The following is a 27,215-nucleotide window of genomic DNA, read 5'->3' on the forward strand; positions in this document are numbered from 1 at the left end:
TATCTCAAACCCGGGATAACTTTCCAAGACAACTTTTGTTTGCAACGTTTTCCCAAGTCTTCCATATTTCGAAATTTCCCTGGGACAATTAAAATGGGCCAACCTCTATATATACAAACACCCATATATTTTAGTATTGTATTGTAATTCTTATCTAAAGATTTGTCTATAAAAGTGACGAAACTCACTTTATATAGATTTAGGCTTAGACCACTGACTAATACCAGTACTAAGAGGTATAACGATCCTTCAAACTTCTTCATTATTAAGATGGAGATCCTTTAAGAATATGAGAAATTTTATATTATATTGCGCAAGTATTATGGAATATATGTTACGTAATATATACAGGGTGTCCAAAACTGTTCTCGGTTTCCATGGTGGGACACCCTATGTAAAGTATAACATAAATATTATGGAATGAGTACTGACTTCATAGCTTTGCGATGAATGTCGACGGCACAAATAATGTGCTTATAAATCATAATTACATTCTCCAGATTAATATTATGTTGTACGTTAAACTCCATCGTTTGTTCAATACGATAACTACAAGTAATTAATATTTTATGATCATTATTTCTCTCGTCCAAATTATTTACGAACTATAAATGAAGAATCCATTTTGTTCTCGAAAAAAATTTACATATCCATATAAATTCTTCCCTTTATTTTCTTACCTGGCAATTTTAAACATTCCACAGACGTATTGGAGCCATGTTAATAACGTCGATCCGGTCGCTAGTATCCCAAGTAACGATACACATATCGCTGCATTCATGTGTAAAAGAATTAAGTGAAGATACTTTCCCTGATCCACGAAGTATTCAGTCATGATAAATAGCATTTGTTCTTCAGACTCGTTTTCGAACGGAAAGATATTGAAGAAGCGCAGCCACATTGATTGAATAATTATAAAAAATACAGCGTTAAGTACTGAAAACATTAAAATAATATAATCATATTAATCGCAGTTTATTAATTCTGCAGAAGATATATTTTTAAAAGTTCCAGATTTATTTAATCTATTTGATCTTATGTGTGATAAAATTTAACGAATATAATTTATTACGTGTAAGTGTGGTTGTAAGACGTTTTGCATTGATCCCATAATTTTGTATGATAGCGATCTCATTCTCGTCTTTTAGTTCATTACAGATTTGCTGAAATTGCTCCAACAGGTGTTTCACCTGTTGACGGTATGAACCTGTATCATTTCTTGTTATAATATACGGAGGGTGTTGTAATGTGTAAAAATTTACTCAATTTGGATGTTATTAATGATGAATACAGTTTACTCTTAACTCACACTGTGATTGTTAATCAGGAATGAATTGTATATAATTGTACAGGCGAAAAAGGCTAATGCGGAGGAGAAAACTGTGATGACAAAATCAGATGTGCATTCCATAGTCAGAAACGTCGTTAACTGTCAGGGATAAATTCATAGACAAATGCATTAAAGGGACAAATAACTTCGTACAGACAGCAAACTATAAGTCTAGAATAGCTAGTTGCACTTTTATGTATGATGTCGCACAACGAGAAGCTCATTATTTATAATATTTTAATAAAAAAATTTTATTTTTAATAAAAATCTTTAATTAAATGAAGTTATACTTGTTAATTGACTTATATTACGACGTAATATATATTTATTTTTGTAACATATATAACTCGTGTTCGTAAATATTTCGGATTTCCCAACGTTAACGAAATGTTTCGACCATTTAGATTGCCCTTTACCCTCAATCTTGATATGCTGATAAATGTAATGTTTAATGAACTATAGTTTAGTTTGGTAGCTAATTATAGTTTAGTTTGTAACTGATGAACGATTTATAAAATTCATAATAATGTAACGTACAGGCATATCACATCATGCGCTTCTGAACACAATGCTACATCACGTAAATTACATGGAGAAATGTAACTCCCTTACAAGCGAGAATGTGTAGAGTAACACATTATACACATAATATAACATTAAAAATACTCACTATACCTGAAATACGGTGAAGCTCATCAAAATGCAGAGGGACATGATTGCATGGAATTGAGTAAATTTCGATCGGTTATAGGGCCATAGACCGATCAAGAGTAGAAGAATCCGGCTGACATTGAAACTCTCATGCAGATTGAAAGAGATCATCTCTCCGTGAGCACTTGGTTGCTTTTGACCGGAAATGACGATAAAGTTTCGTTCATTTTTTTCCCCAGCCAGTGGATAAGATATACCATCATATTTTCTTTCCCTAGTTTAATGTAAATTGTGTAAATTCGTGAAAATGTAAACAAAATTATGCCAAATGCTACCGTGAGATAAGGACATTCGTGGGTTAAAATTTTTTATCGGGCAATAGATAATGATTAAGTATTCGACGAGACGACTATAGAAAAAATCGAAAGATGTTTATTTCCCATAGTGTAACATTCATCGGGTGAAATTTCCCCCAAAGAATTTTGCGCAGGCGCTGTTGCTCTGTCATTGCACCACATGCTTCAGTCCACTGCGTGCTTTCGTAAGCTATACATGTCTCAAGTTGAACGGAAGAATCGATCAGTTCGTTGGTATTGTGTTACTGTATCAGCAAAGAAATTGTCTCTGGTAATGTACGATAGATTGTAACCGAAAGTGAAATATTGGCAATATTTCAATTATTTGGCCAGTGCTTAATCATTGATTAGGCATTGCAGGAATTAATTACTGTAATTATAAAATATTATTTGCAACAAAATTATATTGATACAAACGCGATAAGACATACTAATATTAGATCATTTTGATTAAATAATAAAAAGAACTGCCTCTTTATTTTTTTTTTAATCTCATAATAAGTGCCTCCGTGGTTTCGATCCTATAACAGTCATTTTCATCATCCTTTTCCTTCCGAAGTTGGCATTATTTTAATTCAAGGATCGAATAGGAATTTCTGATATCAATGTGTTCTAGCGATATCTTGGAAAATTATGTTTATAATGTATTTTTATATCTTTTGAAAAAACATTTTAATGACATAATGTTTGCAAATATTGGAAATAAAGGACGAGCGAGTTCACAATATATTCTAACAATATATGAAAAACGATATACGATATACAATAAATATTGTGGAGTCACTAATTTCAGTATTAATCATTACCACTAGTACTAAATTNCGAAGCTAAATTAATCTGAAGTACTAGTTACTCTGTAATTGAAGTGTTCAAAATTATTAGTCACTGGAGATTAATAAAAATACTGCATAATAGTAATTTATTAGAAGGAAAAGTGACATTACTGCCCTTATAGGCATTACAGACCTCTTAATATTTTCGCTATTAGATGATGAATTTAGCGATTACTTATGGAATTATTTGTTTAGTAGTCTTCTTTTACGCTGCAGCATTAATATGTTAATGCGCAATAGCTGGCATTTCTTATAACGCATTTTTACTTTCAAGCATAGTTATTGTATAAAATGTAAATGGCAGGCCATAATATTTCTTTCCTCTCTACTAATCAACTAGTAATATTTTTCTGTAAGAGTATACAATTACTGCAGACTTAAACATTGAAATACTTGTGGTCACTATAAGCTCTATAATTGAATCACTAAAAATTATTTACAGTAGTACTTTTAATATTCAGAAAATCAATAATTAATCACTAACTTAGTAGTATTAAGTTTAGGGGTCGTGATGCTATAATTCTCATCGACTAGCAAATCCATGCCCGATCATTTCTGGGTGGAATACATGACAGTAAAATAAGATATAGACATGCTGATTAGCTATAAGAAAAAAAAAATTTTTTTCTAATTACATACGCAAAAAACACCGTATGAATATGCGTATCTTCGCATAGTAAGTCTCCTACCGAAGCGAAATTTTCGAAAGATCCTATCATTACTCCACCGACGTTGAGATTAAATGCTTTGCTGCCTCTTTGCAAGAGAAATAATATCATTCTCTGCACGTGTAAAGGTGCTAAGTACCAACGGATGTTGTACCTGCGAAATAACGAGAAATTAATATGAGAAGTCAACATTCGGTACATCACCAGCACATCTTATTACCATTTACAAATTCGCATTTCGATAATGACAAAGAGATGAGCAAATAATGTTGTACTGTACAATTTGTCAACTTTATCGAACTTTTATTTCGTTATTAGTACACACGGTGATCAACAGTGTACAATAATAATAATTGTAAGCAGTATATGAAATAGCCTCTTACGCAGTTACGAATACGTCCTTATTATGATCCATGATCTCTTGTGAGATATAGCTGGCTAAGAAAATGTATAAGAAAATAACACATATGTAAATGAGGTGAAGTAGGAGTTCTTCTATGTTACCACCGAATGACACAATCTGAAAAATCTGAGACAGTATCATATATATACTTGATATATAATACTTATAATTGGAAACATATAGTCACACATTTTATAATGATGAATTATATTATGTATAAAAATATTAGAACTTAACCATATTAAAAGGCAGAGATTTAGTTTAAAAAACGGGACAATGAACAAGTTACTTGCGAATAATATTTGTTCTTCTCTCAAAATTTTATACATAGTAATTGTATCAAGTTTTAGGAGGAGAATAAATATTATTTGCAAGTAGCTTTTTCATTGTCCCGTTTTTTAAGCTAAAAAAAATTCCTTAATGTCATTAAGTTCTGATATTTTTAAATAGTGCGATATAAATTCGAATTATTATTTTCATGTAAAATGGAATTTTGTTTATATGCACGTTTTGTAAGACTAAAAAGACTCACCAGAAATAAATTAAGACTCAAAGAGATAACAGAGGACACTACTAAAAACATGAATAATCTCTCAAAACTGGATACTATAAGTACGGAGAATCTTCAAAAAAACGGAAGAAGAAAATGTTACTACCCGCATTTTGTCACACTATCGAATAAATACTAACTTCATAGCTTTTCGATGAATGTCTACGGCGTAAATTATTTTTTTATGCATCTTCATATTGTTCTTCGGACCGATTTTCTGTGAAATGTCACCTAATAATAGTTGCTCTATGCGATAACTGTAAATAATTTCATTTGTTGCAATTACGTAGATTTATTTTAAATTTGACCAAGATGACGATCAATTGCAATTTGCTATATTTTATTTAAAATTGTTACATTTGAATTTTTATTTTTATGGTGATTTTTCTTTTTTCATTACCTGGCGATTCTGAACATTCCACAGGCGTGTTTGAAATAAGTTATGAATATCGTTCCCGTTGCGATTACAACAATAATTCCTACGAAATAAGATACATCCACATGCAATAAGATTAAATAGAAATATCTTTCCGGATCGACAAAATATTCTGTTATGATTTGCGTCGTACGATGCGCCCTCGATTCATTCGTAGATAGAACGATGTCAAGTATACGTGGCCAAATTGGCAAGGAAAAAAGAGTACCTATGCCACTAGCGCCGGCCCCTTTAAAATTGTTTAAAAGAAGTTGAAAAAAAAGTTATATAGATCGTTATTTTTTTGTTCTCATAAAATATCAAATGCTTGTTTTGTTTTAAATTTAACTATCATTCATTCATTTTAAGTAATAAATTTCGGATACAAATAAGTACTTTGCTACGGACAATATCGTTTTATTTCATGTTCTCTTACACGTAAGTGTAGCCGTATAAAGTTTCGCATTGTTTCCGTACTTTTTTATGATGGCGATTTCATTTTTGTCTTTTAGCTCGTTACATATCCGTTGAAGTTCTTCCATTAGATATTTTACCTGTTTTGTCAACGTATAGCGTTTTGCGCCATAAAATTCGAAAAAGTATGGTCGAATGTAGGAAATTATTTATTGGAAATATGTTTATTGTATCAAGTACTTCATCAATTCTATAATAGATGGCTCCTTAGATTATAATCACATACGATACAAAAGACATTAGAAGCAAATTTATAGGCGAAGGTCGTTTAAATTCAATGAATTTTAATATAAAATTACAAAATGTTTTAACTTTATTTTAGATCCCCTTCAGTCGTAATAAAAAAAAATCATTATAAGTTATATTATGAATTTGAATAGTACCTAGACGCATATTTGCTGTCTTTCGTATTATGTATGAATATTTATTCCTTGCTCGACTTACAATTTGTTCGTTTGCCCAGAAACAAATGTACTCAACTACGTACATAAAAAAAAATATCGTGGAGGATAGAATTTTAATGATAAAGTTGGGAGTGCATTTCGTGGTCAGGAACGTTGTAAGCTGCAAACAATAAATTGGTCGAGAGATTTTCATTATAATATTAGTGATTGACAAATTTTTCAAGTGCTTCTCCACGTGCTTTAGAATATAAATTAATATATTTATAATCAAAATATATAATAATTGGTAACTATTACATATTATATTGTTAAGTATTAAAACTAACACACTCGGTGACACTCAAAAATATAATATTAAATAATCAAATTAATTCTCTCTACATAAATATGAATTAATTAAGAAAGTGTAAGTAATAGTGCAATAAATGCAATGTATTACTACAAAAAAAATTAATAATGTTTGTGTACCTGAAATGTAATGAAGCTTATTAGAATACCAGGAATCAAGATCAGCTGACATACGACAAGTTTCGATCGCTGATATGGCCATAAGCCGATGGCAAGCAAGAGAATCCGATTGATGTTGAAATTCTCATACGGATCAAAGGACTTCATCTCTTCTCTATTACCGAGGTACATTTATGAAGATGTAGGTAAGTGAAATTTCTCCCATTTCCCTTCCTCTGCTAATCGATAAGATATACTACACTATTTTATTTCTCCTGTATATCTTAGCGCAAATGGTATGATTTTGCATAATGTAAAAAGTCGCACAAATTTTCACTATCCTGAGATCGGTATAACATTTTCGTCGGGAAATAATGTAACTATAAAACGGTCAATGAGACATCTAAAGAAATTGGACAGGTGTTATTCTCATTAGATGAAACTTCCCTTAACGAATTTTGCGCATGCGCTGTCATTCTCTCGGAGTGCCGTACGCTTCAGTCCAATTTGTACCTTCGTACGATACACATGTTTGATCTATGACTGAAAAGTTAGTTGAGGTTGGTTGATCAATATTATGTGCCGATATCTCAGGAATAATACTACCTCCGGTAAAGTAACAGATTGTAACTGAAAATATTCAGCAGTTTCTTATTTTCGATCTACTCTTCCTCATTTTTCTGGATATCATGCTTGGACATTCCGACATTGGAAATTTTACTTTTTCCCGAAGTTACTTAACAGATATTACTTATCGATATTGAACAACAAAGATATCACTACGATTTCTGTTTGTGTTTTTATTTCTGGTGGAAATGCAATCATAAATTATATAAGGTGTAAGAATTTTTTTTTAAGGAAAAAATAACACGGACAATTTGACGATACTAGTAATAGTATGATCACAGATAATTATCGTTTTTTTTTTCCAATGTTGGTTTCTTGACAAGTAATATATCCTCGCACGATCATTTTTGGGTGGAATACATGATGGTGACGTAAGACATCGACGCGCTAACCAGCTGTAAAGAAACATTTTCGTTTGTGTTGCTTGTGCAAGAAACACGCTCTAAATCTGTGTATTTTTATATACGGTATATTTCCTACCGAGGCGAAATTTTCTAAGGATCCTGTGACTATTCCTCCGATATTAAGATTGAATGTCCTTTTATTCCTTTGCAAGAGAAACAGTATCATCCTCTGAGTTTGTAAAGGTGCTACGTACCATTGAATATTGTACCTGCAAAATATCAAAAAATGAGTAGGAGAAAAATCCCAAAATCGACATATCATTTTGTTTTTAAACTTTAAAGCCTTATTGAAGGTATAAAATTGAAATGTGTAAATCAGAAACACTTCTCTACCAAAATATACGATAGCCCTGTGAAAATTATTACACATGCGGGGAGAAAATCAAAATTTATATTTTGCATCCGAGTAAACGGAACTCCCAATATCAATTTCGACCATGTAAATTACTACTGAGACAACGAGTGACGCATCGAGACACACGTGAGTCACGCGAGTGCAAATCAGTCATCATTGATTCAGAACCAAATAAACAACTCCGACTTTTCTGACAGGAGAGAGACATTCGTTAGTTTTACTATCAAGATTTTTACACGAAAATATTGTAACAAAAATTACCATAAAATTTTATAATGCTGGACCATATCGGAATTATGACTGAAATTATGATGTTATAATCTTTAGGTTTGTGTGTCGTGTGTATACATTATTAAAGATTACAACACGCTTAATATTTTTAACTAACTGTAATAACTGATAATAATTATAATATAATCCAGCATCACAAACTTATGTAATAATTTTTATTACAATATTTCCTTTGTGTAGAGAGACTGAATTTAATTGGTTAAAAGAATAAGTTGGCTAATTGATTATTTCTGTTGTTTTCTAATAGATTACAGAATCAAGTAAGTAGAAATTTCACAAACATCTTTGATATGTTTGAAATATCTGCTTGCTCGATTCTATAATCTGTTAAAAAATAGCAAGAATAATCGATTAACCAACTCCTCCAATCTCTTTAGTCAACCGATCTCCCCTATATTCCACATAAGAAAGTGATCTGTCGCCATAGTATTGAGACTTTTANAAAAATAAATTAAAAAAATTAAAATTAAATTACTTTATACATTTATTTATAAATATTTTATAAATTTTTATTTTTATTTATTTACTTTATATATTTATTTAATTTATTTATTTAATTAATTTATTTTATTTTATTTATTTATTTTATTTTTTATTTAGTTTTCCTTACGTTATGTTATCTTTAATCTTGCATATGTTTTAATATTTTAAAATCTTCCGAAGTATATTGCTCTTTGAACATATGAAAAAGGATCTCCTGACTTTTTTCCGACCACCTTAAATAAACAAACAAGAAAAAGGGAAAAGGCATTCACCAATAGCTCCAACTATATAAAGTATTAAATCTGAAATCGGAAGATACGGTATGTCAGTTTACCGGTATGTCAGTTTATTATATCTACGTTAGTTTTAACGTTTTTCCTCCATAAAAATATCACGCTGCATTGCATTATTGGCGCATCTTTTGATCATTTTCATAGTAACAATTTGGTAATGAGAAGAAGACACGTCAATAATATTGCAGCGTGAGAACAATTTGCAATCATTGTCAAATTTCGCTCCCATTATTAGTCTGCATATCGATAAGTGATGTACATTAATAATAATTTCAAATGAGATATGAAAATATTTCTTACGCGGTTACGAACACGCGATCATTATGGTCAGCAATTTCTTGTCCCAAGTAGTTAGTTAAAAACATGTACAGAATAATGATAATTATGTAAACAATATGCTGGTAAAGTTCATCCATGTTGCCACCGAATGATATAATTTGTAAGACCTGAGACAACACCATTAACTCATTATGTACATGAATTTTTCATTATTTTTACATGTGCAATATTGGAACGATACATTTCTTTTCATTACAAAATTCTTGTTAATTATACTAATAATTGATATAAATAAAATAACGTCTAATTCACGTTTAGACGCATGGAAAGGTAAAATGACTTACTTGAAATAAATTAAGGCTTAAACAGGCGACACCGAACACTACTAAAAACATAAACAAACCCTCGAAGTTGGACACGAGAAATTCAGAATACCTTCGGAAGCGGAAGAAGAAAATGTTGTTATAAACGTTTTATTGTACTATCGAATAAGTACTGACTTCATAGCTTTTCGATGAATGTCCACGGCATATATTATTTCTTTACGAATCCTTATTTCGTTCTTTGGATCGATTTTCCAAGGAATGCCATTCGATAGTGCTTGTTCGATGCGATAACTGCAAACAAACAATTTCAATTACTGTAATTACTGCGTTGTCTCATTCCAAATTTATTCGTGCTGATGATGAAAATCTATTAAATCACAATTTAATATGTGTGTGCTGTATTTAAAATTACAATATTCCCCTAGCACTGTATTTTACGTTAAATTTCGTTCTTCCTTCACCTGGCGACACTAAACATTCCACAAGCATGTTTGAGGTACGCTATGAATGTTGATCCTGTCGAGATTACCACGACAGTTCCTATAAACCAGGATGCATCCATATGTAATAAGATTAAGAAAAAATATCTTTCAGGATCGACGAAATATTCAGTCATAATTTGCGTCGTACGACGCACCCTAGATTCATTGGCAGGCAAAACGACGTCGAGGATGTGTGGCAAAATTGGCAGCAAAATAAGAATACATAGAACGCTGGCACCAAGCCCTTTAAAATTATTGAAAAGAAGTACCTGCATAGAACGCTGCTTTTCTGTTCGCTTAAAATATCTAATGATTATGCTCTTACACATAAGTGCGGCCGTGAAAAATTTCGCGATGTTTCCGTACTTCTTCATGATAGCAATTTCATTCTCGTCTTTTAGCTCGTTACATATTCGTTGAAGTTCTTCCATTAGATATCTTACCTGTTATGTCATCAACATAACGGACCGTTTCCCGTTGTGAAGTTTGGAAAAAATGGAATAATGTAGAAATCTACTTATCAGGAATAAGTTTATTGTAACGGATATTATAATCGTTACTCGACTTACAGTTTGGCTGTTTGCCCAGAAACAATTATACTCGACTACGTACATAAAAAAAAATATCGCGGAACAGAGAATTTTAATGATCAATTTAGGAGTACATTCTGCTGTCAGGAATGTTGTAAGCTGTAAGTAACAGGTTGATAGACAAATTTTCCTTAACAAGCTAATAGTTAATTATTTTTCTATGCTCCATAAAGGGTACAAGTTTAAATATTTGTAATTATTATTGTGGGCTTCTGGTATAAACTATTAAAGGGTGCATTCCGATATTTACTGCTACTAAAAATCTATAATCCACATTGTAGATCCAAAGTGTGTAAAATTACACACTTTGGATTTGGACATGTATTTTGGTATGAAAGTTTTTGGTTCGCATCAAAGTTACACTTTGAACAAGGTTTAGAGACGAAAAACAAAATGGTATGTCAGTTTTGGTGCTTTTCTTCTAATAATTAGTTGCCATTATAGTGGTATTTATATATAATGGCATTATATTGCCATTAATATAATTGGAAGTAATATTATAATATATAAAAATATAGTATTAAATAATTAAGAAAACTGTGTTACCGCGACATAACTAAGTAGCTGAAAATGTAAGTGATAAACAATTTGTTAGGTGATAAAAAATAAAAGTGCTGACCTGGAATGTAACATAGCTTATTAGAATAACAGAAAATACAATTAGTTGTAGTCGGACAAATTTCGATCGTTGATACGGCCATAAACCAATAGCGAGTAAAAGGATTCGATTGATATTGAAATTCTTAGTCAGGTCGAAATAAATCATCCTTCCTCGAATACCAAAACACGTTTGAGCGTGAAGTAGGTGGAGTTTCATTCATTTCCTCTCTCCTTGGTTGATTCATAAAATATATCATCATTTTCCTTTTTTTTTGTCACATTTTAATGTAAACGGTTTAATTTCGTGCAACATAATAAGCCGCGGGGAAATATTTCTGTGAATTCGGGATATTTGTAATGACACATTTTAATACTGGAACAGGTCATCAGACTAAGCGATCGATGAGACGTTTGAAGAAATTTTACGGGTGTTTATTTTCCATAGAGTAACACTCACCAGGTGGAACTTCCCTTAACGAATTCTGCGCATGCGCTGTCACTCTTTCGTAGTGCCACACGCTTCAGTCCTGTACAAGCTCTCATACGATACACATCCTGCCATTGATTTGAAAGTTGGTTGGTAAGTTGATCGGTCAACAAAATGTGCTGATTAGAGTTCTCGTTTCGATCCGTTTTCCGAATACACGTTTAAACGTTTAGTGTACATCCGTTTCGAAACATTTGATGGAAACCGTTTTGATATAATTAGTTGTTTAATTGTTTAAACGGATTCTGCTTTTCGTTTCTATTAAATTTGCAAAATGTTTTCAAAGTTACATATAAGATAGTTTTTCTATTATATAAAGACTGGTCTACTGTTTCCTGTGCGATCATTAGCTCATATAAATTAATTAATTCCTCACTAATTATTGTGATTTTTGTAAAAGGATATGTGACCTTCCTCTTTAGTTTAATTCGTTCTACTTGCACACCACGCGCGGATGCTGAGATAATCACCGGGCACCCTGTATAACTGTGGAATGTCAGTCGGTCTGTATACAATGTAATGGACATGAAAAGCGCCCGCATCGTCTAAGTAACGACTTTCTGAACTTAAATGACATATTGTGAGCATATAACAGCATATATGTAGCATTTGCAATTGTTGATACCAATTGTGGAATTATTAGGTATATGTTATATATAAGATTATTTTTGTATTTATTTGAAAATTGTTGGTTAATTTTTTAAATATATATCCTTCATTTGCTACAAGTGGTATTGTCTATCATTTAGGTGATTTATTTACGTGAAAGATTTATTTTTAACGAGAAAGTGCCACAGACAGATTAACATGACATGAATAATAACATGATCACAAACAAACATTGCTTTCATCAAACGTTGTAATCGTACCGTTACATCTTTCGATAAGTGATAAATCCTGATTATTTCTGGGTAGAATATATAACGGTGAAATACGATATAGACACGCTAAGTAGCTGCAACAAAAAAACATTTCCCATCGTGTTGTTTGTGCCAAAAAGCATACAAATTTACATATCTTTACACCCGATGTACTTCCTACCGAAGCGAAACTTTCTAAAGATCCTATAATTAATCCACCAATGTTCAGGCTGAAGGTCTTGGCGCCTCTTTGCAGGAGAAACAATATCATTCGCTGAATACGTAAAGGTGCTGCGTACCATTGGACATTGTATCTGTAAAATGACGATAAAAAACTAATAAAGGGAACTAATAATCAGCATGATCAGTGTATCTTCTTGCTATTTTCAAATAGATAATTTGAAAATCTAAAGAATATGTGTCATTACTATTTCAATATATGTGCGATTTGAAAGCTTCTCAAATTTTAGTTTTTCTATCAGTTCAGGTAGAACAAAAAATAATTTCAAAATAACTAGAAGATAACTAAAAAAATGTCTATAAAATCCATTTTCCAATCATTTCGTCATCATTTGATTCTGAAATTATTTTATCGTTATATTTATTCTTTCTGGGAGTCCGTTTATTGATCTATATAGTATAATAATAACAATTTACAATAGTATATGTGAATATTCCTCTTACGTGGTTACAAACACGTGGTTATTGTGATCCGTGACCTCTTGTGCTGCATAGTTTGCTAAAAACATATACGAGAGATTGAAACTTACATAACTGAAATGCAAGAAAAGCTCGTCCTTGTCGCCACCAAACGACAAAATCTGAAAGACCTGAAATAACAAGACAGAGGAGAATTTATTACGTAGTACTTCCAATTATTTATACAAACATACGTACGCACGCACGCATGCACATATGCACGTGAATAAACTTACATATCCTCACACACACATATTTAATACAGACGAATCATGTTATGTATATATAAAATATTTAAAGTTTAAAGGCACAAAAAATAAGAAAATGATTAAGTTATATGCAAATAATATTTCCTCTCTCTTGAAAATTTACCACGTTGTGATCGGTACGATTCTAAATACGATTTGTTGATTACTTTACTGCAGCAACTGAGTTATATATTCCTTTACTTATTTTTTCTTAATATTATACTTATAAAATAACATCTATAATTCGTATGCATTCTCAGGAAAACTAAACTACTCACTTGAAATAAATTAAGACTAAAAGAGAGCACACCAAACACTATTAAGAACATGAACATTCCCTCGAAGCGGGATACCAAAAGTCCGGAGTATCTTTAAAAATGGTATAAGAAAATGTTATTATAGGGATTTTATTGTTCTATCGAATAAATACCGACTTCATAGCCTTCCGATGAATGTCTACAGCGTAAATGATTTCCTGAACTCTTATCACGTTTTTTGGACCGATTTTCCGAGAAATATCATTTGAGAGTGCTTGTTCGATACGATAACTGTGAAAAATTTCATTTGCTGCAATGATGTAGTCTTTTTCTAAATTTGTTTGTAGTGACGATGAAGATATATCGACATTTAGTCGCATTTTACTCTATTAATTGTTTGCGAAAATTTTTAGTCTTTCTTTGCAAATTTTCGTTTCATTTTCATATAATTAAAAGACTAAAGTTTTTATGCAATTACATTTTATTTAATATCGCAATATTCCGCGTTTTTATTTCTATATTAAATTTTATTTCAATATTTTATTTCTATATTTTATTTTTATATTACATTTTTTTTCCTTCACCTGGCGATTCTGAACATTCCACAGACGTACGCAAGGAAAGCTGTGAACATCGGTCCTGTCGCCATTAATATGAAAGTTCCTATAAAAGTGGATGCTGCCATGTGCAATAAGATTAAAAAGAAATATCTTTCAGGATCGACGAAATACTCGGTGATAACTTGCATTGTATGATGCGTTCTAGATTCATTTGTAGGTAAAACGACGTCGAGGATGTGTGTCCAAATTAACGGGCAAACATAAATGCATATGGCACTAGCGCCGAGACCTTTAGAATTGTTTAAAAGAAAGTAGTTGTGTAGATCGCTGTTTCTTTGTTCTCATGAAATATAGAATATTTATTAATTTCATATTTTTTATCATTTATTCTTTTCAAATGATAAGATTCAATTGCTACAGACGATATCATATTGTCTCTTACACATAAGTGCGGCTGTGCAAAATTTTGCGATGTTTCCGTATTTCTTCATGATAATGATTTCATTCTCGTCTTTTAGTTCGTTACATATCCTTTGAAGTTCTTCCATTAAATATTTCACCTGTTATATCATTAACATAACGAACGTTTCACGTTATGAAATCCGAATAAGAATGATAGTGTATAAAAATCTATATATTTCGAGAATAAGTTTATTATATATATATATGTGTATATATATATATATATATATATATATATATAACGGTTATTGTTAACGTTGCTGAACTTACAGTTTGGCCGTTTGTCCAGAAATAGTTGTACTCGATTATATACATAAAAAAGAATATCGCGGAGCAGAGAATTTTAATGATAAATCGGGGTGTACATTCCGTGGTGAGAAACGCAGTAAACTACAAGCAATAGATTGATGGGGAAAAGAATAGAATGAATTAAGGGTGGGCTAAAAACGGACCATACGAGGAATAAAACTGGTCAAATAATTGTAAGGAATGACATATAGAAATGTGTAATATTAAATAACTAAGATCAATCTGTTCTTGGAACAATTGAGTAATCATAAATATTAGTGATAAACGATTTATTTAATGAAAAATAAAATAATTGAAAAAAAATCGTATTTGATGAAAAATAAAAACATTAATGTACCTGGAATATAACGAAGCTTGTTAGAACGACATATACCACAATTAGCTGTAATCGGGCAAAATTCGATCGTTGGTACGGCCATAAACCGATAGAGAGCAAAAGAATTCGATTTATATTAAAATTCTTATTTAAGTCGAAAGAGATCATTCTTGCTCGAGTATCGAGACGCGTTTGAACGTGGAGTTGTAGATGATGATTTGTTCATCCTTCTTCTGGATGACCCATAAAATATATCATCGTTTTCTCTTCCTTTGTAATATTTTAACGCAAATGATCTAATTGCGTGCAACGCAATAAATATCGGAAAATACTTCCGTTCGAATATTCACAGTTCGGGATATTCACAATGACACAGTTTAATGGAATAAGCGTTTAAAGAAATTTTTCAGGTGTTCGTTCTCCAAAGAGTAACGCTCATTAGGTGAAACTTACCTTAGCGAATTTTGCGCATGCGCTGTCACTCTCTCATAGTACTGCATGCTCCAGTCCAATGCGTGCCCTCATACGACACACATGTCTGATCTTTACTGGAAAGCTAGCCAGTCGGCCAGTTGATCGATTTGTCGGTATTGTAAAGTAGTACCGTTATTTGTAATTTAAAGCTTCTTTGAGCTTCATTTAGATCATTTTCTTTAATGATACTGGATCTCAACATCGAACCTCTGAATTTAACTTAAGCATATCGTGATTGTTGCTAAGTAATTAAGATGCGGTTAGGTTCTTCACTTGCGTTACTATTTTCTAAAGAGTGGCAATCATAAAATACATAATGTATAATTTCCTTATAACAAGAGAATAATACAAATAGAGTACCCAGTAAACATCAAGTATCAATAACATAATATCGATTTTATAATGTCCGATACAATAATATGTCTGTTACATAACATCACGTAATGTAACGTTATGTAACAGTTATATCGCTGTGAAATAATGAGAAATATTAATATAGGAGCACTAACCCATCTTCTTGCTATTTACAAATTCGTATTTCTGCAATAACAAAAAGACTTTGCAAAATGGCACATGACTTTTCTGCTCAGTTTCATTCGTTTTATCTGCACACCACGTGTACCGAAAAGGTTTGAGATACTCTATATATTTATGTATATCCTTTTGCATAATTATTTTTTTAATCGTGGAAAATATTTATGCGAAATAATGAAAAGTTATTATAAAAAGTCTATTGTAAGGAAATACCTGTTTTATGGTCAGCACTCTATAAAAGAAAAAATATTACTAGCATTCAAAAAGACGAAAAGAATTTCTGCTGACATTATTTTTTATTCTTTTAATTCTATATTGTCAGTAGATCACGATGAATTTAATATTGATGAATTATTTGGAATTAAATGAGAAAAAGTTAAAGTTAATGCATTTTAGATTAATTAATTTAAATTAAAACGTTAACTCACGTCAGCGCACATGTAGCATTTGCAATTGTTGACGCCTGTTGTGGAATTATTAGGTGTATGTTTTATATAAAATCATTTTTGTCTATATTTTAAAATTGTTGGTTAATTTTTTAAATATACATCCTTTATTTATTAAAAGTGGTATTGCCCGTCATTTAGGCGATTTATTTACGTGAAAGATTTATTTTTAACGAGAAAGTGCCACAGACAAATTAATATTATACGAATAATAACATGATCACAGACAAACATTGCTTTTATCAAACGTTGTAATTGTAGCGTTGTATGTTTCGATAAGTGAAAAATCCTGATCATTTCTGGGTCGAATATATAACGGTGAAGTACGATATAGACACGCTAAGTAGCTACAACAAGAAACATTTCCTTTCGTGTTGTTTGTGCCAAAAAGCATATTAATTTGCATATTTTTACATACGATGTACTTCCTACCGAAGCGAAACTTTCCAAAGATCCTATAATTAATCCACCAATGTTCAGGCTGAAGGTCTTGGTGCCCTTTTGCAGGAGAAACAATATCATCCGCTGAATACGTAAAGGTACTGCATACCATTGGGCATTGTATCTGTAAAGTGACGATAAAAAACGAACAAAGGGAGTCAATAATCAGCATTATCGGCGTATCTTTTTGCTATTTTCAAATAGATAATTTTTAAAATCTAAAGAATATGTGTCATTACTGTTACAATATATGTGCGATTTGAAAGCTTCTCAAATTTCAGTCTTTCTATCAGTCCAGGTAGAACAAAAAAAAATTTCAAAATAACTAGAAAATAACTAGAAAAGATGTCTATAAAATCCATTTTTCAATCATTTCCTCATCATTTGATTCTGAAATCATTTCACCGTTATTTTTTGTTCTTTCTGGGAATCTGTTCATTAATCTTTATAGCACATTAATAACAATTTACAACGGTATATGTGAATATTCTTCTTACGTTGTTACAAACACGTGGTCGTTGTGATCCGTAACCTCTTGTGCTGTATAGTTTGCTAAAAACATATACGAGAGATTGAAACTTACATAACTGAGATGCAAGAAAAGCTCGTCCTTGTCGCCACCAAACGACAAAATCTGAAAGACCTAAAATAACAAGACAGAAGAGAATTTATTACGTGGTACTTCCAATTAATGATACACACATACGTACACATGCACGCATGCACATGTGCATGTGAACAAACCTACACACGTTACATATCTACACACATACATATTTAACACAGACGAATCATGTTATGAATGTATAAAAAATTTAAGATTTAAGGGTACAAAAACTAAGAAAATGATTAAGCTATATGCAAATATTATTTGCCCTCTCTTGAATATTTGTCACGTTGTGATCGGTACGATTCTGAATACGAGTTGTTGATTATCTTTATAGCAGCAACTGAGTTATATATTCCTTTATTTATTTTTTCTTAATATTATATTTATAAAATAACATCTATAATTCATGTGTCTATAAATCGTGTGCATTTTCATGAAAATTAAACTACTTACTTGAAATAAATTAAGACTAAAGGACAGCACGCCAAACACTATTAAAAACATGAACATTCCCTCGAAACGGGATACCAAAAGTCCGGAATATCTTTAAAAATGGGATAAGAAAATGTTATTATACACATTTTATTGTACTATCGAATAAATACCGACTTCATAGCCTTCCGATGAATATCAACAGCGTAAATGATTTCCTTATGGATTCTTATCACGTTCCTTGGACCGATCTTCCGAGAAATATCATTTGAGAGTGCTTGTTCGATGCGATAACTGTGAACAATTTTATTTGCTGCAATGATATAGTATCTTTCTAAATTTGTTTGTGGTGACGATGAAGATTGATCAACTAATCTAATTTTACTTTATTAATTGTTTGCGAAAATTTTAGTCTTTCTTTGCACATTTTCGTTTCATTTTCATATAATTAAGAGATTAAAGTTTTTATGCGCTTACAGTTTATTTATTATCGCAATATTCCCGCGTTTTTACTTCTATATTAAATTTTATTTTTATATTTTATTTCTTTTTTTTTTATATTAAATTTTTTTCCTTTACCTGGCAATTCTGAACATTCCACAGACGTATGCAAGGAAAGCTATGAACATCGGTAATGTCGCCATTAATATGAAAGTTCCTATAAAAGTGGATGCTGCCATATGCAATAAGATTAAAAAGAAATATTTTTCAGGATCAACGAAATACTCGGTGATAACTTGCATTGTATGATGCGTTCTAGATTCATTTGTAGGTAAAACGACGTCGACGATGTGTGTCCAAATTAGCGGGCAAACATAAATGCATATGGCACTAGCGCCAAGACCTTTAGAATTGTTTAAAAGAAAGTAGTTGTGTAGATCACTGTTTCTTTATTGTCATGAAATATAAAATATTTTTCGTTTCATATTTTTTTATCATTTATTCTTTTCAAATGATAAGATTCAATTACTACAGACGATATCATGTTGTCTCTTACACATAAGTGCGGCTGTGCACAATTTTGCGATATTTCCGTACTTCTTCATGATAATGATTTCATTCTCGTCTTTTAGCTCGTTACATATCCTTTGAAGTTCTTCCATTAAATATTTCACCTGTTGTATCATCAACATAACGAACGTTTCACGATATGAAATCCAAATAAGAATGATAGCGTATAAAAATCTATATATTTCGAGAATGACTTTATTATATATATAACGGTTATTGTAATCGTTGCTGAACTTACAGTTTGGCCGTTTGTCCAGAAATAGTTGTACTCGATTATATACATAAAAAAAAATATCGCGGAGCAGAGAATTTTAATAATAAACCGGAGTGTACATTCCGTGGTGAGAAACGCTGTAAACTACAAGCAATAGATTGATGGGGAAAATGATAGAATGGATTAACAGTAGACCAAAAACGAACCATAGGAGGAATAAAAACGGTAAAATATTTTCGTAAGGAACGACGCATAGAAATGTGTAATATTAAATAACTAAAATAAATCTACCCGCGGAACAATTGAGTAATCATAAATATTAGTGATAAACGATTTTATCTAATGAAAAATAAAATAATTGGAAAAAAAATAAAAATCGTATTTGATGAAAAATAAAAATATTAGTGTACCTGGAATATAACGAAGCTTGTTAGAACGACATATACCACAAATAGCTGTAATCGGGCGAAATTCGATCGTTGATACGGCCATAAGCCGATAGATAGTAAAAGAATTCGATTTATATTGAAATTCTTATTCAGATCGAAGGAGATCATCCTTCCTCGAGTATCAAGATGCGTTTGAGCGTGGAGTTGTAGATGATGATTTGTTCATCCCTCCTCTGGATGATCCATAAAATATATCATCATTTTCTCTTCCTTTGTCATATTTTAACGCAAATGATCTAATTTCGTGCAACGCAATAAATAACGGAAAATACTCCCGTTCGAATATTCACAATTCGGGATATTCACAATGACACAGTTTAATGGAACAGGCGTTAAAAGAAATTTTACAGGTGTTCGTTCCCCATAGAGTAACGCTCATCAGATGAAACTTACCTTAGCGAATTTTGCGCATGCGCTGTCACTCTCTCATAGTGCTGCATGCTCCAGTCCAATGCGTGCCCTCGTACGATACATATGTCTGATCTTTACTGGAAAGCTAGCCAGTCGGCCAGTTGATCGATTTGTCGGTATTGTAAAGTAGTACCGTAATTTGTAATTTAACGCTTCTTCGAGCCTAATTTGATCACTTTCTTTAATAATACTGAATCTCACTTTTCAACATCGAACCTCTGAATTTAACTTAAACATATCGTGATTGTTACTAAGTAATAAAGATGCGGTTAGGTTCTTCACTTGCATTATTATTTTCTGAAGAGTCGCAATCACAAAATACATAGTGTATAATTTCCTTATAATAAGAGAATAATACAAATAGAGCACCTAGTAAACATCAAGTATCAGTAACATAATATCGATTTTATAATGTCCGATACAATAATATGTCTGTTACATAACATTACGTGTTATGTAACAGTTATTTCGTTGTGTCGGACTTTATAACATCAATGTTATGTTACTGACATTTAGTGTTTATTGGATAACATGTTACGAAAAATAACAGACCAGAATAAGTGTGAGTGTTACAGAATCTTGGCATAGTAACCTCCCAATGATTGAGCGCATGTAATCAATGTTGGGTGGAATACATGACGGTGAAGTAGGATATGGACACGCTAATAAGCTACAACAAAAATATTTTCTTCCGTTTTGTTCGTGTAAAAAAACACGCTTCGAATGCACATATTTTTGTACAGTACACTTCCTACCGAAGCGAAACTCTCCAAGGATCCTATGAATATTCCCCCGATGCTGATTTTGAATAACTTGTTGCTTCTTTGTATGAGAAATAATATCATCCTCTGTATGTGTAAAGGTGCTAAATACCAATGGACGTTGTACCTGCGAAATAACGAGAAATATTAATATAGGAGCACTGACACATCTTCTTGCTATTCACAAATTCGTATTTCTATAATAACAAAATGACACGCAAATAGTATTGTTAGTATGCTGAGTATGCTTTGCAAACTTTGTCAAATTTTAACCTCACTATTAGTCCACAAGCTTTACATTAATAATAATTTCAAGCGATATATAAAATAGCCTCTTACACGGTTACGAATAGATGATGATTGTGGTCCATGATTTCTTGTGCGATATAGTTGGCTAAGAACATGTATATGAGAATAACATTTATGTAAGTGAAGTAAAGAAGGAGCTCCTTTATGTTGCCACCCAATGACACAATCTGAAAGATCTGAAATAATATTATCTGAATTTTTTATTCAAAAATGCCAGATAATTTTCGCCGGATCCGTGATATACAGATAGGCCAGGTGAAATTGAATAGAAAAATCATGTACCATTTTGCAAAGTTCGCAATAGTTAATGAGAAATTTGCATGAGTTAATGAGCGCACGGGATGCGGTAAGTTGGACTCTGTATAAAGAAAAATGGCTTGCTTCTGAAGATCACCTAGTGACGATGAACATGAACTGATTTCTAGGTGCGTGAGGAAAACGTGCGGCATGTGACACAGAGCTGCGCGCGAAAAGAAATATGTCTCTGGTTTCAGTTGATATTTATCGTTGCTAGATCTTTAAAAGTAAGCTATTTTTCTTTATACGGAGTCCGGTCTATTGTTTCCCGTGCGCTTATAAGTTCACACAAATTAATTAATTCCACATTAATTATTGTAAATTTTGCACACGTAACACAAACCTCCAAAAGACATTCTAGGTATGCCCTAAAAATGAATATGCCTGGGACGTTTCTAAGATATTCGTAAGATGTCTGTTGAACATTTGTGCTATATGAGTTAAGGAGTTACGAATATGTGGACATCATGATCAGAGATTTCTTATCCAATACAGGTTCTTACCCAATATTGATTAAGAATATGTATATGAGAATGACAATGTGAACGATACGTTGAAAAAGTTTGTTTGTGTTGCTGCCGAATGACATAGTTCGAAAAATCTGCGACAATGTCGTCAACTCATTTCATATGAATTCTTGATTATTTTCATATGTGTAGCATCGTAACGATATATTTCTTTACATTACAAAATTTTTGTTAACTTTACGTAAATAAAATGATATCCAGCTTGCGTTTAAGTGCATACTTGTTTTTAGTGTATACTTAGGATGTCTAAATGACTCACTAGAAAGAAATTAAGGCTTAAACAGATCACGCCGAAAAATATTAAAAATATGAATAATCCCTCGAAGTTGGATATTAAAATTTCGGAGTACCTTTAAGGGCGGAAAAAGAAAATATTATTATATGTATTTTATTATATTAGCAAATAAATACTGACTTCATAGCTTTTCGATGAATGTCCACAGCATAAATTATTTCTTTACGAATTCTTATCTCCTCCTTCAGACCGATTTTCCAAGGAATGTCATGCAACATTGCTTGTTCGATGCGATAACTGTATAAACAAACAATTTTATTCGTTATAATTATTACGTGGACTCTTTCTAAATTTGTTCGTAGTAATGATGATCTATCTAAATTGCAATTTATTATGTTGTTTATAAAACCGTAATACGCAATTTTATTTTTATGTTAAACTTGCTTTTTTTCACCTGGCTATTCTGAACATCCCACATGCGTATTTAGTATACATTATGAATACCGTTCCTGTCGCCATTACTATTATTATTCCTATACAACAAGATGCGTCCATATGCAATAAAATTAAGTAAAAATATCTTTCATGATCGACAAAATACTCGGTCATAATTTGTGCCATACGACGTGTCCTAGATTCATTCGTGGACAGAACGTTGTCGAAAATGTTTGAACAAATTGGTAAGGAAAGAAGAGCACCCATGCAGCCAGCGCCAGTCCCTTTAAAATTGTTTAAAAAGAAATAGTTGTGTAGATCGCCGCTCCTTTGTTCTTGTAAAATATCAAATGCTTGTTTGTTTTATGTTTATTGATTATTTCGTCCATTTCAAATAATTCGAATATGAATAGGTATTTGCTACAGATAGCATCATGTTGTCCCTTACACGTAATTGCCGTCGTGTAAGATTTCGCATTGCTTCCGTACTCTTTTATGATGGCGATTTCGTTCTCGTTTTTTAGCTCGTCACATATCCGTTGAAGTTCTTCGATTAAATATCTTACCTGTTGTGTCATCAACGTAACGGATGTAACGGACCGTTTTACGTTGTGAAGTTTAGAAAAAATGGAATAATGTAGAAATCTACTTATTGGAAATAAGTTTGTTGTAACGAATATTGTAATAGTTGTTCGACTTACAGTTTGGCCGTTTACCCAGAAATAGTTATATTCAACTATGTACATAAAGAAAAATATCACGGAGCAGAGAATTTTAATGATAAACTGGTGAGTACATTCTGCAGTTACGAAAGTTGTAAGCTACAAACAATATATTGATCGAGAAATTTTCATTAAAAAACTAATGATTTGCACGCCCAAATTAATCAGTTACTTCTCTATGTGCTACAAAGAGTCAAGTTTTAATATTTTTAAATATGATATAATAATTAGTTGCCATTATAATCGTATTATACTGTTTGTAATTGAAAGTGATATATAAAATTGTAATATTAAATAATTAAAAGAAATATGTCTGTGAAACATACAGCTGAATTGTAAATATAATCAGTGATAAACTCAAAAAAATAGTTTTGCAGTCATAGCAGAAATTATCTAGATATGCGAAATTAGCTAAGATGGATAAATGGATAAATCTAGCAAACACTTCAATGTCACATGCGTGTTGTATCTAATCAATACAGGCGACAGAGACAGATTTTTTATTTGAAATATTTGTCTAATTTAGCAAGAAAATCTCTCTGTAGAGTTCATCCGGTCATCTAAAGTCAGTCACATTTCTTACTAAACATTGGTAACAGGATTTAAATTTTCTTGCACATATTGTTAGAACGCTGTTGCTGTAAATTATATGTACCACAGACAATTTTCTAGCAGATACAAAAAACAGCGATACATTCTACCTGTGACATTAAGAATTCTAGCTGGACCAGCAAAACATTTCCCTGAGTGATTTATTACGTGTGAGAAATAAAAATGTTTATTTACCTGGAATGTAATGAAGCTTATCAGAATGAAAGAAAACACGATTAATTGAAGTCGGGCGAATTTTGATCGCTGATACGGCCATAAGCCGATCGCGAGCAAAAGAATTCGACTGATATTGAAATTCTCATAAAGATCGAAGGAGATCATTTTTCTTCGAATACTGAGATGTATTTGAACGTGGTAATGGGAATGAAGTTTCCCTCATCCCTACTTCTCAGCGGATCTATAAAACATACCAGCGTTTTCTATTTTTTGTTACATTTTACGGCAAATGGTCTAATTTCATGCAACCTAATGAGTCACGGAAACTACTTTGACCAGTATATTTGCAACATAACTTTTTCACGGTGAAATAGAATTGCAGGATAATCGATCGATGAGTTGCCTAAAGAAATTCGTCAGGTGTTTATTTCCCATAGAATAACATTCACCAGGTGAAACTCCTCGTAATGAATTTTGCGCAGGCGCTGTCACTCCCTCACTACTCCTTGGTGCCAGATGCTTCAGTCGAGCGCGTACCTCCGTACGATACGCACGTTTGACTTTTGACTAGAAGGTCGGCCTGTCGGTCGGTGTGATGTGCGGATTTATCAGTAATAAAACCTCTTCTTTTAAAGTACCATACATTGTAACTGAAAACTTTTTGGAGCACTTTTTCCGATGAAAAATGCATTCTTCTTAATAATTCTGGATCTTACATCTTAACGTCTAAAGATTGAAACTCGGAATCTGACACAAATATGTCGTGATCGTCATTAACAAAGATGCCGTGATTTGATTCTTCACTTGCGTTATTATTTTCCAAACAAATGCAATTACAAAATGCGTGGTGTATCATTTCTTTGTAACAAGAAAACGACACAAACAGAGTGACATGTCATGAAGAATAACGTGAGGAATAACGTGGTCCGGTTAAGCCTTAATATTTTAAAACGTTGGCATAGTAACGTTACAGCTCCCAGTGTTTGACAAATCCTCGCATGATTATTATTGGATGGAGTACATGACAGTGAAGTAGGATATGGACATGCTGAGTAGCTGCAACAAAAAACATTTTTCTTCGTGTTGCTTGCGCAGAAAAAACACGCTCTGTGAATGCGCATATCTTTACACACGGTGTACTTCCTACCGAGGCAAAATTCTCCAAGGATCCTATGATCATTCCACCGATGCTGAGTTTGAATATCTTGTTGCCTCTTTGCAAGAGAAAGAGTATCATTCTCTGTGTGTGTAAAGATGCTAAGTACCAACGGACGTTGTATCTGCGAAGTGACGAGAAATTAATAAAAGAAATCAACGATGATGCACAGGTGATTTGCCGGTTCATATTTTTGCCTAATTCACAAATTTGTATTTTAGTAATGTAAAAACGGCACGAAAATAGTATTGCAGTACGTGTTGCAAACTTTGTTAAATGTTTCACTCTCTCGATTAGATTCCATTGTGTATATTAATAATTTCAAGAAATATATATGATGGAGTCTCTCTTACGCGGTTACGAACACATTATCATTGTGATCCATGATTTCTTGTGACATATAGTTGGCAAAGAACAAATATACGGTAATGACAGTTATGTAAATGAAATAAAGTAAAAGTCCTTCCGTGTCGCCACCAATTGACACAGTCTGAAAGATCTGAAATAACATCATGTATACTCTGTTTTAATACAGCTCGAATATTATTTTTTTAATATTATTCGGATCTCAGCCGGTAGTCCAATGAGAAAACTTAACTTCTAGAAACTAATAAAAACAAGTTTTTATCATTGAATCATCAGCGGAATTCCAAAAACATCGAAGAAACAATGTTCAAACTTTTTTGAAACCAAGTGCGCTTGTCATGTAGTATTTATTATTAGGAACACGCATATTTTATACTCACGAATTATTATATATAAAATGATATTTAAATTTAACAACAAACATAAATGTTTATCGTAAAAAGTAGGAAAAATAAAAAAAAACAATTATAAATAATATTTCTTCCGTTCTCAAAATTTGTCTCAAATACATATTAATTGATTATTCCCAAACTTGTAATTTGATAGTGAGAAGAAGACTCGCGCTGATAATGTAGCGTGTGTGCGATTTGCAAGCTTTGCCAAATTTCAGTTTTATTATTATTCGTCACCGTGATTTCATACGGTGATTTCAATGTATGATAATACCCCTTACGCGATTACGAATACGTGGTTATTGTGATCCCTAACTTCTTGTCCAATATAGTTAGTTAAGAATATGTATAGAAAAATCACAATTATGTAAACGAGATGTTGTTCAACACCGTCCGTGTTGCCATCGAATGTCACAGTCTGAAAAATCTGTCTGAGGCAACGCCATCGCCTCGTTACATACATATAAGTTTCCGAAAATTTTCACATGTGCATCGTCCGAGTGTTTCTTTACACCATAGAATTTTAAAAAATAAAATACAAGTAAAATGACATATAGTTCGCGTTTATGTATAATTGGAAAGTCTAAACGACTCACTTGATATAAGTTAAAGCTTATACAGACTACGCCGCACAGAGTAAAAAATATCAACGTTCCCTCGAAGCTGGATACAAAATTTAAGGTGTACCTTCAAGAAAGCGGAAGAAGAAAATAGAGTTACATGCATTTCATTGTATCATCCAATAAGCAACGTTGGGTAAGTTAAT

General features: G+C 32.0%; 6 protein-coding genes across 6 annotated transcripts; all 6 read right to left on the reverse strand.

Annotated features, from left to right (window-relative positions):
- Nucleotides 1-413: 413 nt before the first annotated feature.
- LOC106746662 lies at nt 414-4,903 on the reverse strand. The gene is made up of 6 exons (XM_014623457.1): nt 4,898-4,903; nt 4,222-4,367; nt 3,860-3,992; nt 1,073-1,190; nt 681-936; nt 414-549 (listed from the first exon to the last, which is right to left on the reverse strand). Exons 1-6 carry the CDS (start codon nt 4,901-4,903, stop codon nt 414-416), a joined length of 795 nt encoding a protein of 264 aa, XP_014478943.1.
- Nucleotides 4,904-5,628: 725 nt separating this feature from the next.
- Nucleotides 5,629-9,768, reverse strand: LOC106746663. Its single transcript, XM_014623458.1, has 5 exons — nt 9,764-9,768; nt 9,608-9,698; nt 9,285-9,430; nt 7,639-7,771; nt 5,629-5,760 (listed from the first exon to the last, which is right to left on the reverse strand). Exons 1-5 carry the CDS (start codon nt 9,766-9,768, stop codon nt 5,629-5,631), a joined length of 507 nt encoding a protein of 168 aa, XP_014478944.1.
- Nucleotides 9,769-9,805: 37 nt separating this feature from the next.
- LOC106746664 lies at nt 9,806-14,192 on the reverse strand. Its single transcript, XM_014623459.1, has 5 exons — nt 13,986-14,192; nt 13,293-13,438; nt 12,790-12,922; nt 10,341-10,514; nt 9,806-9,880 (listed from the first exon to the last, which is right to left on the reverse strand). The coding sequence occupies exons 1-5, from the start codon at nt 14,190-14,192 to the stop codon at nt 9,806-9,808; spliced, it is 735 nt and encodes a 244-aa protein (XP_014478945.1).
- A 3,014-nt stretch (nt 14,193-17,206) lies between these two features.
- On the reverse strand, nt 17,207-19,529 carry LOC106746665. Its single transcript, XM_014623462.1, has 6 exons — nt 19,394-19,529; nt 18,976-19,240; nt 18,570-18,690; nt 17,852-17,997; nt 17,346-17,478; nt 17,207-17,260 (listed from the first exon to the last, which is right to left on the reverse strand). The coding sequence occupies exons 1-6, from the start codon at nt 19,527-19,529 to the stop codon at nt 17,207-17,209; spliced, it is 855 nt and encodes a 284-aa protein (XP_014478948.1).
- Nucleotides 19,530-21,097: 1,568 nt separating this feature from the next.
- Nucleotides 21,098-23,129, reverse strand: LOC106746666. Its single transcript, XM_014623463.1, has 5 exons — nt 23,065-23,129; nt 22,787-22,907; nt 21,582-21,727; nt 21,237-21,369; nt 21,098-21,151 (listed from the first exon to the last, which is right to left on the reverse strand). Exons 1-5 carry the CDS (start codon nt 23,127-23,129, stop codon nt 21,098-21,100), a joined length of 519 nt encoding a protein of 172 aa, XP_014478949.1.
- A 212-nt stretch (nt 23,130-23,341) lies between these two features.
- On the reverse strand, nt 23,342-26,091 carry LOC106746667. The gene is made up of 3 exons (XM_014623464.1): nt 26,045-26,091; nt 25,683-25,815; nt 23,342-23,611 (listed from the first exon to the last, which is right to left on the reverse strand). Exons 1-3 carry the CDS (start codon nt 26,089-26,091, stop codon nt 23,342-23,344), a joined length of 450 nt encoding a protein of 149 aa, XP_014478950.1.
- Nucleotides 26,092-27,215: the final 1,124 nt, after the last annotated feature.

The sequence above is a fragment of the Dinoponera quadriceps genome, unplaced genomic scaffold, assembly GCF_001313825.1.
Source record: "Dinoponera quadriceps isolate SergipeBrazil2010 unplaced genomic scaffold, ASM131382v1 scaffold1565, whole genome shotgun sequence".
NCBI classification, from domain to species: Eukaryota; Metazoa; Arthropoda; class Insecta; order Hymenoptera; family Formicidae; genus Dinoponera; species Dinoponera quadriceps.